The 13,109-nt window shown below is 37.7% G+C and overlaps 1 protein-coding gene across 1 annotated transcript in view; it reads right to left on the bottom strand.

Annotated features, from left to right (window-relative positions):
* HUWE1 (HECT, UBA and WWE domain containing E3 ubiquitin protein ligase 1) overlaps window positions 1–13,109 on the bottom strand; it is a 155,401-nt gene that overhangs the window by 118,595 nt on the left and 23,697 nt on the right. The window contains exons 4-6 of the mRNA XM_045288269.1: window positions 4,846–4,914; window positions 1,698–1,796; window positions 764–970 (exon numbers count right to left, since the gene is read on the bottom strand). Of these exons, the coding sequence (XP_045144204.1) occupies window positions 764–970; window positions 1,698–1,796; window positions 4,846–4,890 (351 nt within the window). The 5' untranslated portion in view covers window positions 4,891–4,914. The remainder of the gene's footprint in view (window positions 1–763; window positions 971–1,697; window positions 1,797–4,845; window positions 4,915–13,109) is intronic.

Raw genomic sequence — 13,109 nt, 5'->3', positions numbered from 1 at the left:
TAAAATCAATGTAATTCAACTGGAAACTAACCTAGGAATTTTCAAATTTCTGGTTATCCAAAAGATCATGGACTTCCTCTCAAAAAGAATCCATTTCGTTTTCATGGCCTACTAAAAGCTGTCTGCTAGGTCATTATAGTTCATTTATCCCATTATTTTTACCAAAATCGTTTTCTTTCTATGTCTTTGTTCTGATACTGTTCTCAGTTTTTTCCTTACCGGACTTAGGAAAGCTGACACATGATTTCATTTACTTTTTAAAAATCTAAAGCTAGACTAAAAGAGTTTTGTATGTTTTTTACTCAGAAGCTTGCTGACTCCCATGCACATTTTATTCTTTAAGGACATATAGAAAGCTACTAATATTTACTCTGGTAAGAAGGGGGAGAGGGGACTGTAGAGTGGTACACGGATTTCAAAGTGTAGTAAGCACATTAATGTCATGAAAATCAAACCATTTCTAATAATGCTTAAGGTAAGAATTTGAAACAAAAAATAAATTCTTGAAAATGTCCTGGAATGCTTCCAATATGTCCATTATTACCTTTCATTCATTTCCTAAGTCTTAAAACGCAGGGTGAAGATGATAGTGAAGAACTTTCCAAACAATCCTGTGAAAGATTTATCTATAGATGTAAAATATTCTACATCACTGTGACATCCTGAAAAAACCACAACTCCATAATGAAAAGTAAAAAGTCAGTCATCAGAAAGAAGTATCAATTCTAGTTAATAACAGATCAAATGCTTGAAATTCCCCTACCTCTATGGAACTGTACAAATGCCGGGAAAAGCTGTATTCAATGAGCAAAGCTGTGAAGTTCAACACAGCCAAGAGAAGCATTTTCAGCTGCTCTCTTTCTGGCCTATCACACACGAGCATCCAGGACATATTCTCCACTGTCTGTCCAGCATCTGCCAAAATTCCATCGAAACGATCCAACAAATCCACCCAGTGATATAACTCGCACTGAAAGGGAGAAAATGAAAACTTAAAAATAAGGTAAAAGTACCATGCAGGTGCCTTTTGACCAAGCTTTCTTGCAATAGACTGCTTATTGAGAACGAGACCTAGAGGAGGTCACTTCCCCCATCTTCACTTCTGTTCAACTCCTAACCAGTACAGAAACCCATACAAAAAAGATCACACCCTGAGCTATGTGGGCCTCAATTCATTGCTAGACCTAGCAAGATAAAATATGATTAACACTAGGTAAATGCCTCAAAACTTGTAGTTCGGTATTCAGAAAAAGAATTCTAACTACATTTTGAGTTCTACAAACATTTCCATTGGGACCTATTTGATCAGTAAAGTCCATCTTTCTCTAGTTATATAAAGAAAAAAGTTTTACACTACAAGTTAAAATCAAATTAAGGGTTTAAGATATTTTGCTATTGTCTGTGCTATTATTTCTCATCTGGTAAAAATGCTTTCACAATTTTTTCCTCAAAAATTTCCTTGGCAACAACCATTCAGACTGAAAGCCATTGGACTAGAGGTGCAGCAGGTATACAAGATGCTTATTACATGATTGTTAAATTAGTCTACCCCCCGAGGTTTCTTTTCCCATATCAGTGCATATAAAATGCCATACTAGTCTAGTGAATTGTCTTTTAGGAGGATGGTGTTATAAGAACATGAATAATTCTAATAGACTTTCATTTCTTTGAGCAACGTCTAATGAATGTTCACATACCTTCCCAATATTCCATGTTTTGATCTGCTGTAGTTCCAAGAGGAGTTGCTCATCATTACAAACTTTGAGTTTGTCTATTAAGGCTCTGCAGTCTGCAGGCTGAGGAAAACAAAGTGGTTACTTACAAAGAGTGCTTTGAATTATGAAAAGAGATGGAAAGAGGGAGAATGGGAAAAGAACAGCTTAAGGTCCACATACTCATAAAGTGACTTTACAAAAAACTAAAATTGAAATCTCATGATAAAATATTTTATAGCCCAACAATCCATCTTTGCAATTTTTTTCAAGCCATGAATAAATCTGTAGATGTAGGCAAAATACTTGGAAGGGCCCAGAGAGTATAAATGCAGGAAATAACTTAAAGATCTCTTTTTAAATTAAAGACTCTATCAGGTGAAAGTTCATCAGAACTGATGGAATCAGAGGAATACTGAAAAGCCTTAATGAATTCACAATTAAAGGTGAAGGTAAGTATTAGCTATGTTTCTATGCAACATTAATGAGGGTCAAGAGCTTCTGAACTTTATAAAACTAGGACTCCGTTCTTATTTGAGATCCCCAATTAGATTTCTTTACATACCTATACTCTTATATTGATGTAGAAGCCTATTGTCAGGTTAATAAGGAGTAAATTAAGAGTTTATAGTCAATGTTCTGAAAGTGAAGAGTAGGGGCAAGGAATGAGGCCTGGGATCTAAAGCCTTCTACCAATGAATGCCACTGGGAGAAGTGTAAAACTTGGTCTTCTATCTCTGTAAAGGAAATATAACCAGAAAATCCATTGTCATCAAGTTGACTGGCTCACATCAATTTGACAGGACAGAGTAGAACTGCCCCACTGGGTTTCTGAAACAAATCTTATAGAAGCAAACAGCTTCATCTTTCTTCCATGGAAGGGTGTGGGTTCAAACTGCTGACCGTGCCCAATGTGTAACCCACTACCACCATCAGGCCTCCTCCTTAAAGATAGTATAGTATCCTGGGAATGAGCCTGGATTTGAAACAAAAAAATCTGGGCTCAGTTTTTGGCTTCATGCTGCTTGATGATAAGTCGAACCTTTCCATCAGTTTTCTTACCAGAAAAATAGTTAATAACTACCTCAGAGACTCAAAGCTCCCATCTCTTTATGGTACCTACATAAACCACTTGCCCCACCTTAATAGGAGCTACAATATTGAGAGGCAACATACTATTTTTAAAAAGGCTGGGCGTTAGAATTAGGTCACCGTTGAGTTGGAATTGGCTCGATGACAGTCAGTTTGGTTTGGGATAAGTGCTCAGTTACAGGTGACTCTTTCCGTCTTTGAAATGTGTCATCTTCTGAAAATAGAAATACCACCACCTATATATTTAGCAATGCCATTAAGGTTAACCCCAAGGGGCTCTTATTCCTTGGAGGCCATGTGGATTATTGGCCATGTGGACTGTTGGTTGCAGCCAAATTCATTGTCATACCAGGAAATAAGCTCGACAAAGGGGTCACTGGGGCAATGCCAGCCCCAGCATCAGAGGTGGAAGAGTTGGGTGCACTGTTAAAGTCCCAGGCCACAACCTAGTCTTCATTGTAGCACAAGATGCCTTTTAGGGGACCATCAGACACCTTCACCACCTTGATGTCATCATACTTGGCAGCTTTCTCTAGGCAACAGGTCAGATCCACAACTGACATAACTAGGGATGGAAACACAGAAGTCCATACTAGTAAGTTTCCTATTCTGCTCAGGGATAACCTTGTCCATAGCCTTGGTAGCACCAGTAGATATGAGGATGATATTCTGGGCAGCCCACAGCCATTGTGCTAAAGTATCCCCAAGAGGCTACCCATAGTCTTCTGGGTGGCAATGTTGGCATTAATTGTGGTTATGAGTGCTTCCATAATGCCCCACTTGATGTTGGATATGTGTGTGGTGTTCCCTGAGCAGCACCTGGAAAGAATCAGAAGCCCCAAGGGACATAGCAAAGCAGGGCGTGTAATAGTGGCCTGGCAGTCACCAAGGCTCAGCCCTTGGGACCACCAGCTTTGGCAACAGCACCAGAAGAAGAGAAATGCTGTCAGCTGCCGGGGAGTCTTGCTCCAACTCGATCACCCAACACACTGAGAATATCCCATCCCTGAGAGAGAGCCCAACAATGTGTGTACTATTAATAAAGCACACTGTACCCATAAATAAACAAATTAACAAAAAGCAAACCAAAGTATCTAACTGATATGAAAAATATTCAACATGTCCGACGCTCAGTAAGAATCACACTGACAATGCAATAACAAAATGGAGGGTACAAGCAGACGAATGTTGTAAAGCCAATAAACTTTTAAATATATATATATTTGTATGTATATATGTATTATATGTGTGTGATACAAATTAGTACTGTGGAATACTTTTCCCTCAAGCTATTTAATTTTTTTCAAATATTAAACTAACAAAAACTCTCACACTCATTATTGGGAGTATTATTATTTTCCTTGAAGCTACAAGCCTGTGATCTTGGAATGTACAACCTAATGCTGAGTTAGAACCCACCCAGAGGTGCCTCAGAAGATAAGCCTGGCAACCTTAAGGCAACCTGTTTGTGAAAAGTCACAGCCTTGAAAACCCTACAGTGTTGCATCTCTGAACACATGGGTCCTCCATGAACGCACTGCTGTTCTATTACCAAAACCGTAGCTATTGAAAACCCTAAAGAGTACAGTTCTACTGAAATACATAGCCATACCATGAGTTGGAATAAAAATGGCAACGTTAATGTTTCTTAACCTCAGAAGTTCAAACTAGCTAACAGAATATTGGATGGAAGCTTAAACTTTATTAACCTAAAATCAACTGACATTGCCACTCAATACACAATGTAAAGAGAAAAAAATTGAGAACGATCCTTCAACTAGTCAGCATTTGAATCTATTTTTATCCTTTCACTTATACCTTATTGTGTTCTAGGAATAGCAGCTAGCTATAAAGACTAGTTGAGGGCTCACTTCCCATAATAGTCTTTATTTTTTTAATTAAGGGAAAATCAAGAAAAGTTAGTTATTGTAATATGTTTATATGAGTAATGGCATATTTGAAAGATCAGTATGACTAGCTGATCACAGGGACTTTTTCTGAAATAAAAAAAGGCAGGCAGAGCAAAATTTTGGATACTTACAGCCTCAGTGGGTGTCTTTTTCAGTTTAGTTCTGTCTACTTTCATGTTTTCGATTATATGCTTTATGATCTGAAAAGAAAAATTTTAAAGATCTTAAAGCAGCAATCTTCAAATATACATTCATTGATATATACAATACTAAGTTTAAGAGTATGGAAAATACTTGAAAGTAAAAACTCTGGAGCCATGACAATTCAAGAGGCACAGCTATGACGTAGGAAAGGGTATAGAATTTCTTCAGATAACTGGCCATAACCTTGAAACTAAATTAACTCAAAATTAAAATGACCACCCTCCCAAACAATTTATCCTTAATGGAAAATAAATGAGCACAATGTTGCCTTTAAAAAAATCATTTTATTGGAGGCGCATACAATTCTTATCACAATCCATACATACATCCATTGTGTCAAGCACATTTGTACATTTGTTGCCATCATCATTCTCAAAACATTTGCTTTCTACTTGAGCTCTTGCTATCAGCTCATTTTCCCCCTCCCTCCCCGTTGCCCTTTCCCTCATGAACCCTTGATAATTCATAAATTATTTTGTCATATCTTACACTGTCTGACATCTCCCTTCACCCACTTTTCTGTTATCCCCCAGGAAGGAGGTTATATGTAGATCTTTGTAATCGGTTCCCCCTTTCTACCCCACCTTCCCTCCACCCTCCAGATATCACCACTGGTCCTGAAGGGGTCATCTGTTCTATATTTCCTGTGTTTCTGGTTCCTACCTGTATCAGTGTACATCCTCTGGTCTAGCCAGATTTATAAGGTAGAACTGGGATCATGATAGTGGGGAGAGGAAGCATTTAAGAACTAGAGGAAAGTTGTATGTTTCATCGTTGTTACCCTGAACCCTGACGGGCTCGTCTCCTCCCCGCGAGTGCACAATGTTTAAGAACACCTCAAGATGGAAAAACTCACAGTAACTCTGCAGTGTGTTCTAGAAAACTTTGTAATTCCACCCGTAAGTATTTATCTAAACAAAATTGGAACAATATACAGAAATATTCAGCCATAAGATTCCATTCTGTGTGAGCATTTATAAAAGTGAAAAATCAGGAAGGCCCCAAAGCCTAAAGTAGGACTGGTTTAAAACAGATCAGCCAATTTTAAATATTATAAAAAACTATGTAACCACAAAGATGTTCTTGTTTAAAAAAAAATCAGTTTTTTTAACAACATACAATTACAGCACAAACCAATTATAATTTAACATCTGCTCTGTACTATATCGCTAATCATGTAAGTTTATCCAAGAAGTTAAAACCCATTACATGAAAAAAATTTGTTAACTTAAAAAATTTCTAAACAAATACCCGGAAATAATCTACCGTCTTTGTTAGAAGTGCAACTCTGCACAGCAAGCAACTACTTTGTGTAATAAATATGCCTTTCTAAACTTAGGCTAAAAAGAGGATCAACTTTGAGATCATCTAAATTATTAAACTGCACAATCTCAGAGCCCACCTAAAACTGAAGAATCTAACTGCATTTTAACAAGATCCTTGTTTAAGGTATTAAATCTATTAAAATTTGAGAAGTTCTAGATTAAGAATAAAGGCTCAGAATCAGAAAACTCAGGTTAGAATATCTCCTGTATCACCAGGGGACAAATCAGCCCTTGTGTGCATGCCTGTTTCCAAAACTGTGTTAATTGGGGTAAAAAACCTCCCCATTTCACAAACATTTTCATCATGTACTGAGAGCAACAAAAGTAACCTTAAAACATAAATCATCCTATTATTCCCTCATGTAAAACTTTTCAACTATTTCTTTAAGATTATACCCAAACACTGACCATGACTTGCTGGGTCCTAACATGACTTGACCACTGGAGTGCCCTCAATCCTTTTCTGCAAAACCATAATTCCTCTAAGTTCTTGTAAGGTGCCGCAAGTTCTTTCTGGACTTTAGGCTTTCACAATGGCTGTTCCCACCAGAAAGTTTTGACCCACATCTTATTCTTCCCATATCAGGTTCTATTTAAGGAATTAACAATTAAATTGAGATACAAAGCTTTCCAAAGCCACCCACCCTAACACTGGTTCTATGGCTACATTTCTACTACAGTAGCCTGTTATTCCTTCTATAACAAATAATCAATTCAAGGTACTGGTTGGATTTTCTACAATGTTAAACTCTCAGCACCTACGTTTATGTAAGATTATCCACAATAATTCCCAAACCAAATCCACTGCCACTGAGCTAATTCTAACACAGCGGCACAGTTGCCAAGACTGTAAATCTACAGGAGTAGTCTCATCTTTCTTCCACTGAGCAGCTCCAAAAAGGCAGTGGGGACCATGTTCATCTCCTCTGATTTCCCTATTGCCACAGGTAGAGGTTACTCCTTTGTTCTTCACCTAGTCTTCTTCCCATGCTACTCTACCCTACAATGGGCTCAATGCAATGGTCACAGAGAACTCAGCAAACAGTAGGGATACAGCCAATGGTCCACAGCAGCACCTTTCCCTCAGGCAGGAGCCAAATGTCTCTAAAATCCTCAACCTCTCTGCCATGTGCTCTGCCTCTGTGGGCCAGGAAGCCAGTCCTCTGCTTTGTCTCAGTCTCACTGTCTCAGCGCTGCTCCTCTGTTCTGTCTCATGATCTCCTTTCCTATACCTTTTCTCTGTGTTCATGCATTTGAGATGGTTCTTATATGCAGATGAATAGATTTGTTTACCTATTGATCTGCAAACAAAGGGCAGTGACTTGGCTCACATCCTCTACACCAGTTCTCAACCTTTCTAATGCCGCGACCCTGTAATACAGTTCCTCATGTTGTGTTGACCCCCAACCATAAAATTCTTTTCATTGCTACTTCATAACTGTAATTTTGCTACTGTTATGAATCGTAATGTAAATATCTGATATGCAGGGTGTATTTTCATTATTACAAACTGAACATAATTAAAGCCTAGTGATTAATCACAAAACGTGCAATTCTATATTGTGAAATATTTATTTCTAATTACAAATCAATAAAATGTTGTCTTGAAGCATGGTGTAGCATAGGTAACAGCCTTCACGCCAGGGTACTCGTATGTGGGTGTATCTGCATGTGGGCGGACCAAGCTGGAGACAGATAGAGGAGCAGTGTCTCCGTTCTTAAGACCATCAGAAATAATGTGTTTTCCGATGATCTTAGGCGACCCATGAAAGGGTCGTTCGACCCCCCAGAGGGGTCGCAACCCACAGGTTGAGAACCGTTGCTCTAGACTAAAGTTCACACCCCTCTACCTTAATCCTATTAGCAGAGAACTCCCTCCAAAATGGGATTATCTGCCACAAGCATAATACATCACATAAAAGATTACGGCTAGATGAGCCATTTTAATTGATTACATCTCAGCAGCCCACAGCCTAAATCATAGTGTCACAAGAAATTATTTCCCATATGTTGTTGTTAGGGGCTATAGACTATAGAGTATACTCATAACAACTGTATGTACAACTGAACAAAACACAGCCTGTTCCTTCCTATGCCCTCCTCACAATTGTTCTGTTTAAACCCACTGTTAAAGCCTCCATTTCAATCCATCTTGTCGAACTTCTTCCTCTTTTTCTATATGATAGGTATAGGTATTTTAAGCATTTGTAGAATGGAGTTCAGGATAGAAATCTAAATTAAGAATACAATTTGTGATTGTCAGTTTATTCGAAGCCATGGATCTGAAGTTGATCATTTGTAGAAAAGGAAGACTCAGATGCAAATATGAGAGAATAGAGATAACTTGACAGACAAGTTACAGTAAGTTGTGGGAGCAGAAACCAGTTTGGTTTGAGTAAGGTAATCTGTCTACATAGATGTCATGTCTAGAACTCTTTGGAAAAAAGTTGGCAGTAAAGGGAAGCACAGAATCACAGAGGTCATTAAAAGAAGACAAAGGAAGTAGAGATATTAGTTCATATTATAAGTAAGTATAAATTATCCTGTAAAGGAGACAACAGAAAGAACTTAGCCCATAAGAAATCTCAGGATAGGAGACCACACCATTTACCCTCCCTTTCACTAGTCCACTGTAACATAACAAAAAGGTAGGTTTTGAACAGCACAAATATTTATCCAGAACTTTAACAAACCTCTCAAAACTTCATTAGATATCTCTTATTATGCTATGCTTACACTGCACCCTATATACCTATTATATTACTTCCCTATTGAGAAAATGTCTGCCACCATACAGGGAACAAAATACCTTAAGGGAAAAGAAAGGAAAACTGTATCAGTGGTTGCCTCTAGATGGCATGCTAATAGTTTTATTTGAGCTTCAAAGCCTTTCAGATCCAAGTGATAATTATAGGAAAAAGTATATTCAGAGTATTTTCATTCACAAACTTTTCTTAAGGAATAAAAAATAGTGGCTCCTGAGCCGAAGGGCATGCACCAAATTAAGAACACTATCATCGAAACATGACTGTGATGCCTGCTGCTAGAATAAACAATAATTATCATTTGGTTAATTGTTGGTAATTAAGAGATGCTACAAACTTGTATTGGGGCAGTAATTAATCAAAATTAGCTTAAATTTTATATAGAATTCCCAGAAAATCACCCCAGCAGTTTTTAAGCAAAACCTGAATTTCTGATAGTTCACTGCCAATTTACTGCTGTAATCATTTTTGAATTACCGTATATATTTGAGTATAGGCCGTTTCCCAGAACATTTTAAAAGCCGTTTCTGTGGTAAAATTAGGTGCCTCAGCTGATATTCAGGTCCGCTTATATTCAAGTATATACGGTATCTTCAGGAAAAGTCTACTTGTGTATCAATATTATTTAATAATTCCCACACTGTTGTGTATCTTTTCAGAATGGGCACAGGTAAGATCTCTTTCTCTTGACCAGATACCTGCCTATCAAAATTTTTTGTCAGAGATTACTGTGAACCTCTAGCGCTGCATCAATTTATAGAAACATTTCACTTGGTGTTCCAATGCCTTCAGCCTTGGTTTTTGCCAATGCTTTTGGTGCAGCCTAGGTTCCCTCCTTCAATACCACTGGCCCTTGATTATATGCTACCTCCTGAAATGGTTCAAAAGCACCTTGGTAATGCTGTGGATTAGCGACCCACAGACCTTTTGGGTTTCTGAAACTTAAAGATTAGTGGGAGCAGAGAGCTTCATCTTTTCTCTCAAGAGTGGCTGGTAAGTTTGAACTGCTGACCTTGTGCCAGCAGGACTTCTCTTTTAAGTACAGTGCCTCTGTATTCTTTTCATCTTCTTTTGATGGTTCCTGGGTCATTCAATATTTTGCTCGTTCTTCAGTAATTACAACTTGAGGCTTGAATTTTGTTCAGTTCTCTCAGCTTGAGAAATCTCAATTTTTTTCTTCCCTTTTGCCTCTCTTAACTACAGGTCTTTGCAATATTCTATTATAATGTTCTACTTTGTGTTTTGGAACTGCCCTTTGAAGCCTTCTGTTCAGCTCGTTTTCTAAAATGTTTACAGAATGCTAAATTCCAATGTGCCTGAAAGCAATGTTTTTAGCAACTCTATTCTTTTTGCTTCCCAACATAGTATTAGAGGTAAAATCCACATCAACTAATGTGCTAAAGGGGTCACCAACCGATTATCAAGCCACTGCGTAGTCTAGTTTCCCATTGTTTACATTAATATCCACCAAAACTTTTTCTTAGAATCCTTTTGTCAACATTAGGCATTACCATCAGATATCATTTACTAATTATGCATTAACTCAAAACTTATCAGAAACCATCCTGTTGCTGAGGCTGAGTCGTGTCATATTTAAGCAAGTGGCAGAACCTGGACTTACACCCGTATCTGTTCTACAGTTCTATGGTGCAGACAGTGATGATATGCACAGCATGCCCTACCATCTCCCACCCCAAAAACAAGAATCACTTTATTCTCAGCCACCGAAAAGATGATTCTTAAGTACCCTAAGGACTACCAACCTAAATTTTAATGAATACCAAAAGTAAATTGTAGAAAGCATGTTTAGAAAAGGCATTTTTCTACCACAAATTTAATTTGTCCTATCTAAAATATCAATCTTTAACCACAAAAGCCTAATCACCCAATGTCAAATTGGAAATTACCCATAAAAATAGCTTGCTAGCGCCTTCTGTTTAAGTAACTGCATATCTCAGCTAGCGTGTAAGCTTGTTGTAGGTGCTTCTGACCACTGTTGTATACTTACTGTGCAAAGAAAATAAGGGCAGAGACATCTAGAAGGAATCTGAAACCTCTTGCGTGGCCTGAGACTACACCCCCTATAAATCCTCTACTTTGCAGTACTGGGAAGACACAAATCTGCGAGTTATCCTTCTGGTCATTTATTCCCAATTAATTAGAAATAAATTAGCATCAGAATAGCAACAAAATAGGGTTTATCAAAGTTATAGATCACACCAGTGTTTGTCAGTAAAAAGAAAATGGCAATATACCAGAGTCTATAGCATTTTCGGCAAAATATAAAACAGCAATTCTTAAGTATAAGTTATACAAATTAGAGAGGAGGTTGACTCCCTGTCTATATTATCCTTATACCTACCTTTCCTTATTTGTGGCAGGATTAGATGCAAAAGACCAATTTGCAACAATAACAGGTTATTTCCCATTTCATCACATCCAATTTTGCTCACCAGTAATAGAAAAGAAACTAACCTTTAAACAACCTCTATTCAAATTTCAAGAAATTGTCCTTATTAGGTGAATTTCATCCACCAGGATGACAGGCAGCATCAGTAAGTTCAGAAAACATATGCATCTGTCAGAAATCAAACTACTTAAAAATGATCTTTAAATTCTTAAAAATTCTATCTCAGCTGCTTAACCCAGGCTATTCAAAACTACCTGAGACTTGACAGTAAAAAGTCATCTTTACCCCAGGAACAGCTGGTGGGTTCAAACTGATCTTGCAGCGAGCAGCCCAACATGTAACCACTGTGCTATCAGGTTATAAGTTGCACTAATTGCAAGGTCAGCAGTTCAAAACCACCAGCTGCTCTGGGGAGAAAGTTCAGGCTTTCTGCTCCCTAAAGATTTACAGTCTGGGAAACCCACAAGAGCAGTTCTATTCTGTCTTACAGGGTCACTGAGTCAGAATCAACTGGATGGCAGTGAGTTTGCTTTGACTTTTACCACTCCATTACATAACATTAGAGCATGCTGTAGCCATGTCAATGTTTTAAAACAATTTTCTAAACATTCAAGACGTTTGTGTGCTACAATTGCTGCTTCTTTCATAGCCTCTAGTTTAATTATGTACATTTCTTATACACAGTAAAAAACAATTACTTTCTTTTTTGTGCCCCCACTACATTCTGTATTTACCATCCCCCAGCAACACATCCTTGATGAATTGAGTGAGTTCTGCATGAGTAGGACTGTCACATTTATCTTGGCTTACCTGATACCAGCATAAGAACTATATAGAATAACTGATTATTCAGTAAATATTTAACAAAGCTAGAACATATAAATTACATTAAACTCATCTAGAAGACTAATTCTAGTTTCTTCCCCCACCCCCAACAGTTTTATTGGCAAGTAATTTATATATCATATAATTCAATCATTTCAAGGAGAATTGTACAATTACCACATCAATTTTAGCTCGCACCCCATGGTTAAATCGCCTTTAAAATAAGTTATGCAATCACAATCCATTCTAGTGCGCCCTCCCATCTTCATTATTTACTTCCGAAATCCCCTTTCCCTCCCTATCATCCACCACCCCCATCCCTGTATTCCCTATATCCCCTTGTAACAGTTATTATCATTATGCAACACTACTCCTCCTGTGCGTCATAGCTTGGGAGACCCAACAGAAAACAATATAAAACTAAATCACATTAAGGTGGTAAGGATGAAAACATAATAGCATAAAGACAAAAATACAAATAATGCTTAAGAAAGAAAAGACCCCCAACACCATTCATAAAATGATCATTGAAGATAAGGGTCCTACAGCAAAGTGTGGTGAAGAAAGTAGATGGTGCCCTGCTATCAATCAGAATAAGTGTCTGGTCTTAAAGGCTTATACTCAAACAAGCAGCCATCTAAGTCCACACAGAAGCAACACACTAGTGTGATCCAAATATGACAATAACAAAATTTGAATATGGTGAGAAAAGCATCATAGCTAAAATTATCAACACCCTATTTGTGATGGGCTATGGGGAACTCATTCAATTTTCGTTGTTCGTTCAATAGTTATGAAATATAGGGCATTGTGATGGGTTCTATGAGACATCCAAGTATATAGAAATGTAGAAAATAGGGAATAGA

The sequence above is a fragment of the Echinops telfairi genome, unplaced genomic scaffold, assembly GCF_000313985.2.
Source record: "Echinops telfairi isolate 266 unplaced genomic scaffold, ASM31398v2 ScPeMD7_19;HRSCAF=73, whole genome shotgun sequence".
NCBI classification, from domain to species: domain Eukaryota; kingdom Metazoa; phylum Chordata; class Mammalia; order Afrosoricida; family Tenrecidae; genus Echinops; species Echinops telfairi.
The sequence above is the reverse complement of the archived record's forward strand: the minus strand, read 5'-3'. Positions and strand labels throughout refer to the sequence as shown.